At 51.8% G+C, this 6802-nt stretch overlaps 1 protein-coding gene across 1 annotated transcript in view; it reads right to left on the reverse strand.

Moving 5' to 3' along the window:
- The window catches only part of LOC307085691 (protein patched homolog 1-like), a 27154-nt gene that overhangs the window by 6144 nt on the left and 14208 nt on the right, over window positions 1-6802 (reverse strand). Inside the window, 7 exon segments of the mRNA XM_079750557.1 lie at window positions 1221-1363; window positions 1885-2022; window positions 4398-4418; window positions 4420-4679; window positions 4795-4975; window positions 5347-5489; window positions 6440-6801. Of these exon segments, the coding sequence (XP_079606683.1) occupies window positions 1221-1363; window positions 1885-2022; window positions 4398-4418; window positions 4420-4679; window positions 4795-4975; window positions 5347-5489; window positions 6440-6801 (1248 nt within the window).

Raw genomic sequence — 6802 nt, forward strand, 5'->3', positions numbered from 1 at the left:
TGCTCTTGGTTTATTTTCTGTCTGCTAATTCTCCGTACGTGGACGAGAATCCAGGGGCCTTCATGCAGCTCTGACAATAACAACCGCAACCCTCGACAGATTATTAGGAACATCCAACCATCCATCCATCCATCCATAGTCCACCACCAAAATAACTTGGCCCAATCTTCTTTGAGCAAGATCACCCAATGAGATTCCCCGAATACTGTCTTTTGAGTGTGGTATGTGTGTGTGTGGTGTATGTGTGTGGTATGTTTTTGTCTGTGTATGTGTGTATGTGTGTGTGTGTGTGTGTGTGTGTGTGTGTGGCTGTGTCTGCATGTGTGTGTGTGTTTGTGTGTGTGTGTGTGTGTGTGCGTTTATGTGTGTGTGTGGGTGTGGGTGTGTTTCCGTGTGTGTGTGTGTGTGTGTGTGTGTGTGTGTGTGTGTGTATGTGTGTGCAGTCTCTGAGCTCAAGGTTGTGGTTTTGGGTTTGGGCTGAAATCACATTCAGCTCTATGAAAGAAAAAACATGGAGTTATTTGCCTGTTTGCCGCTCCAGCTATAAAATGGTGGTGGGGAACAAACGGGCACGCACACACACACACACACACACACACACACACACACATACAGGCCGATGAAGAGCATTGGCTAGTGGACTTCTCGAGGTACTGAATTCGGTTCAAATTTAGCTCCACTTTTTATGACAGAACCCAACATAGACCAAAAAAAATGCCAGATGGGGAACTTTTACAGATTCCCCTTCTGAGAGAGAGAGAGAGAGAGAGAGAGAGAGAGAGAGAGAGAGAGAGAGAGAGAGAGAGAGACACCCAGTGTGTAGCAGAACACTTCCATGTTTACGAGCAGCTGCTACACACCCTTGATGTTTTCCCCATTTGTTGTGCACTGAGGGTGGTGAGACGGATGTGTGTGTGTGTATGTGTGTGTGTGTGTGTGTGTGTGTGTGTTTGTGTGTGTGAGTGGGTGGGTGGGTGTGTGTGTCAATGTGTGTCAGTTAGAGTGACAGGACCAGGTGGATGTATGTAGTTCTGTTTGTGTGTGTGTGTGTGTGTCCGAGGGAGGGGTCTGGGTGGTAACAGTCCCACCTGCACGCACTACTGACCCCCCACAGGGCTCGCTACTCTACCAGCGAGACAACTGTCTCCACATGTGCACGTGCACACACACACACACACACACACACACACGGCCAGACACAAAAACACATAGCGCCTCACCTCATGATGAAGTCAAACTCGGAGCCGGCTAGCATGAGGACTCCAAGGAGTGTGGAGATCGCGCCGTCAATCACGGGAGCGAACATGTGTTCCAGAGCCACCGCTGAGCGCTTGTTCCTGCTGCCGATCGCCGTCAGGAAGCCCTGGGAGCAGGAAGGAGGGGTTAGCTCAGCCAGAGTTAAAGAGCAAAGCTAAAGCTAGCTGGAAATCATGCTAAGCTGCAGCTAGTTCAAAACCATGTGGGAAAAAGTCTGGTTAGAAATCATGCCAAGCTAAAGGTAGTTGGAAACTGTGCTAAGCCGAAGTGAGTGGGAAACTGCTACGATAAAGGTAATGATTGCCTATCAAGTCAAATTTGTTCTGATAGCTGGCGTTAGCGATCCGGAACATTCTGTCTTTGGGGACACCAGCACTGCGGTGGATTACTAGTGGATTACATTCCACACTCAGAATGTAATCGAACATATTTACACAAGCTAACTTTTCCTTCGTCAGTTTGTAACAGTTTTCGTAATAAACATCGGACTAGAAGTCCTTTTGGAGTTATTCCCCGGCAGCCAACAAACGTCAACCAAAGCACTTGCTGGATAAACAAATAGGGCCTTACAGTTGAATCATAAATACATGAATTCTTTGTATTTTTCCGTTGTGCTTGGTAGCTCACCAGCGCAATGTGGACGGTGAACTCCACGCCGATGCCGACGGACGCAATGAGGATGACCACGGGGATGGCGCTGAGCTTGATGCCGATCAGACCCATGATGCCAAAGAGCTCCACCGTCATCATGGCCAACACAAACACCTGGTGAGGGACACAAGGAAACAATGTTGTTATTGTCTGTGATTGGGTTTTCGAGAAACAGAAGAGAAAAGGTGCTTGAGTATACAACCGAATAATAATAAACACAGACGGAATCGGTCTTCCTCTTAAACTCTGGGCGCCCGACACACTGTGACCCCTCATTTTTTGGGGGGTGTCAACGGCCACCGTATCAGATTACCACCCCGAGGCGAAAACACAAGGCCTTCCCCCCTCCCTCCACCTCCCTACTTCACTCTGCCTGTCCCTCTCTTAATTGTGCTCTCTCTCTCTCTCTTTCTCTCTCTTTTTTTCCCTCTCTCCCTCTTTCTTTCTCTCTCTCTCTCGCTCGTCTGCAAACCACCGAGGCTGAGACCAAACACAATACAGGCAGCTCACACCACCCCCCTGTCACTCCTCTCCAAACAACTTATATACACACACCCCAAGCCTCCGCTTCCTCTGTAGACATCAACTCCCGGGCCCTCTTCACAAACATCATAAGCAGCTCTCGCACGTCACGTCTTTGTCAGGACGGGTTCCAGTAGAAACCACCGATCCCTATAACCCATCCTACGTTTGTTGTTGTTGTTGTTGTTCGTTTCCTTTAACCAGTCGAGAAAGCGGGGGTCACATTTTCCGAGCGGTAATCACATGGGGTAAACGGTGAGATGAAAAAAAACAGAACTCCATGAGGCTAGCAAAGCTAAATATCTTGTTTTATGGCGAGTGGTAAACAACTATTAAGCGAGTACAAAGCAGCAACACGCAGACCTGGGGCCGGGGAGGTGTGTGTGTGTGTGTGTGTGTGGGGGGGGGGGGGGGGGGGGGGGGGGGGGGGGGAGTAGCCACGGCCCCGCGGGAGCGTTTGATCTCCGCGGGGGTCCAGTGTGTTGGGCTCGCTTAAATTGGAAATGATAAAAAAGCCATTTTTACAGCGCCTGCCGCATAGAAGGGGTTCGCTGAAAGCTACGATGGCTTACGCTTAGGAACCATACAAGCATGTAGCGCTCTTTATCCCCCTCTTTATCCTTCTCTTTATCCTCTCTCCCTCTCTCCTCCCTCGCTCTCCTTCGCCCGCTCCGATGTGTATGTCGGTGTGTGTGTATGTGTGTGTGTGTTGTCTCAATCAGTGGCTGGAGGGACAGCTACTTAAACTAAACACATTCCAACTGAAACCTACACTGTTGTTGCGCTACACTGCCTCACCCCCAACAGTCACGGCTGTGTGTGGATGTGTTTTGTTCTATGTGTGTGTGTGTGTGTGTGTGTGCGTGTGTGTGTGTGTGTTGTGTGTGTGTGTGTTGTGTGTGTTTGAGGGGCTCCCCTTGAGGACCACCGGCCCCACCAGCTTGTGTGTGAAATGTTTTCCAAACGCCGAACTGTCAGGCTGTCTCTCAACGAACACACACGCAAACACACGCACACACACACACACACACACACGCACACACACACATCACACTGATGGATGGGCTGAGCAGGCCAAGGTCGCAACTGGGCCGATCTGTCCTGTGCCTAAGTCTCACTCTCTTTTTCTCCCTTTCTCTTCCCCCCTCTCACTCCCTCTCTCTCTCTCTCTCGCTTCCTCTCTCTCTCTCACTGTCTCTCTCTCTCTCTCTCTCTGCTCTTATTCTCTCTCTCCCTCCATCTCCCTCCAGTCTCTGCCTATGTCTCTCTCCCCTTCTCTCACCCTCACAAAGGCGGTAAGGGAGTTGGAGGTAGTGCATTCAGGAGGGCAAAGCCTCTCTTGCTCCTTTGCATTTCCTTTTACTGAGGAGGGCCCGGGCGTGCATTAGAATGACAAAGGGTCCTGTGTGTGTTTGTGTGTGTGTGTGTGTGTGTGTGTGTGTGTGTGTGTGTGTGTGTGTGAGCTGGCCCTCCGCAGAGAAGAAGGGGCCCCCCCTAGACAGTATTATTGAGCTGTGCTGAGAGGGCCAAGGGGCGGGACAGGGGAAGGGCGGGGCCCGGTGATGATGATGGTGGCTGGGAGAGGAAGGCTCGCGGAGAACAGAATGAATAGGTGGCGGAGTTTGTAAAAAAAATAAATAAAAAAAAATAAGAAGATGGATGGAATTAGAAAAAAGAGGAAACATGAAGGAAGAGGAAAAGAGATTTGTCTTTTTTTGTTTGTTATTTCTTCCCCCCTTGACGCTTTTCAACAGCTCATAAAACAAAACCCTTGTTTCATCAACTCAGCTTTTCAGCAGGTCTTTCCTAATTTCAAGAAGAGCTGCTTACAAAAACACTCTGGGACGTTTCCACCTGATAACACAGACTCCCCAAGGCTGTTCGACGCCTTAATGACGACCCCTGGAATATAGCAAGAGCAACGACAACTGAGAAGAGACGAGACGGAATCGAACGTGCGGACTCACGATGATGCCGGCCGTCCAGGGGGTTGAGCAGGAGCACGGCGCACACCAGGAAGGTGCAGGCCAGCACCAGGCTGATGGCCAGCAGGAAGTTGTGCCTCAGGCCAATGTACTGCTCCCAGAACAGGAAGGGGTATCCGTTGGGGTAGTTCAGCACGCCCTTGCGGGCGAACTCGTCGCAGATGGCCCGCACGCTCTCGATGGCCTCCACGAAGTCGCTGGCCTGCCGCAGGCCGTTCAGGTAGAACGGGAACTGGGCGAACTCCAGGGCTTCGGCGGCAGGGACTGGGAACGGAAGAAAACGATTATTATTATTATTTCTGTTTTTTAAAGAACTACAAAAAACGAAGATCTGCCCAAAAAACTACAACCGAAGAAAGGGGCGGAGCCCGGTACTCACTGCGCAGGTTTTCCTCGGTGGTGTCGAACTTGTCGTGCATCCACTCGCGGGGCTTGGGGTAGAAGTTGGCCTGGGAGGCAGCGTAGCCCAGGGGGTCATTGCTCACCCACGCCAGCAGGTAGATGTAGAAGACCTCGGGCGCGATGAGACCCTCAGCGTCCACCAGACGACGGGACGTCAGCTAACGGGAGGACAGGAAGCGGGCGCATAAGGAAAACTAAGAATACAAATTTACAAGGCGACAATCACGCCTCAGTACAAAGATCGCCGTTGGATGATCCTACCTCTTTACACACTCACAACTCACTCACTACAGGCGACGCTTGTCATGAATCTGCCTGAGCATGCGCGTTCGCGTGTGTGCGTGCGTGTGTGTGTGTGTGTGCGTGTGTGTGTGTGTGTGTCGGGACAGATGACAGCATGTGCGGTAATGTAACTCCCTCCCCCCGCCTCCCCTGGTCGTACAGATTGCACTCGTTACACAGATCCCTGGAAAGAACCTGTTGAGCGTTTGCAGCGAGCGGATGTTGACATTCCAGCTCTTTGACGTACCTGGCTGTAGTTGAAAGGTTCCTTCTTGGAGCCTGTCTGGATGAGCAGCTTGTAGGCCAGGACCCCTTCCTCTGTGCCGTTGCGATAGTTGTCCTGGCTGATCCAACCCGCCTCCCAGTCCGCGTCGAACGCAGTCTGGAGACCTACGGGTAAACAAAAGAAATACAGTGCTGTTGATTAGGAATTCATAGATATGAACGATGTGCAGTACAGATACATGGGTATACGCAACTTCACCCTAATCCAAACTTCTTAACTCATTTTGCTTAAGTGCAGCAGACAGAGAAATGCTTTTAAGCAATTGCATCGGAAAAACGCGTAACTTTCACACATGAGCACCTGTGCGTGCACACACACACATGCACACATTCTCAGCTTTTCTTATCAAATAATATAGCAAACAGGAAAGTCTTTTTGTTTAAGCAGGCCGAGCCTTCTTCAAAGCCCGCGCTCTTCTCCGTAGGCTCTGCTTTAGAGGAATGGCTTTGGTTGACCTGCTGGCTATTACTTCCTCCTGACTGAGCCCTCTGACAGGACATAGCCCTGGGACACACACACACACACACACACACACACACACACACACACACACACACACACACACACACACACACACACACACACACACACACACACACACACACACACACACACACACACACACACACACACACACACACACACACACAGAGCCAGATAACCCCTGACCTCGACCAGTCTACCTCACAAACCCTGAATCCAGGTGCATGCGGGTGAACTTTCTCTCACCCTTTAAACTTTCCCATACACACACACACACGCACGCACATGCGCACACACACACACACACACACACACACACACACACACACACACACACTTAATGACAGGAAAGCATGAGCGAGCGGCCTGTCAATCATCGTACCGGCCTTCTGACATCCCCGTCAAACAACCCTCTGCGGGGAAGATCGGTTTTCAGACCCACACACACACACACACACACACACACACACACACACACACACACACACACACACACACACACACACACACACACACACCCGCAGAAAACGTGGGGCGAGCGGTTCAAGCCCGGAGGCGGATGGTCGCTCACCTCGGAGCCAGTCCTGGAAGTAGTGCAGCCACATGCGGGGCAGCCGCTGGTCGGTGTCGCGCACCACCGAGCGCACGGAGGTGAAGGCGTTGTGCAGCTGCACCAGCAGCCGCTGGGAGCGGGCGTAGTCGAAGCCGCCCATGGTCACCAGGTACACGTTGTAGAAGGAGAAGTACTTGAACTGGGCCTCGATGAAGGCGTACTCCTCGGTGTCCCGGGGCACCACGTCCGTCAGGTACAGGCCGTCGTGCACCATGGTGGTGCCGTACAGGCCCAGGCCCAGCAGGCCCAGGAACAGCACCACCACCGCCGCCTTGCTCTGGGGCTTCAGCAGCAGCGGGGCGTAGTGGTCCCGCGCGAAGC

This window comes from Pollachius pollachius (assembly GCF_949987615.1).
Source record: "Pollachius pollachius genome assembly, chromosome: 14".
Classification (NCBI taxonomy): domain Eukaryota; kingdom Metazoa; phylum Chordata; class Actinopteri; order Gadiformes; family Gadidae; genus Pollachius; species Pollachius pollachius.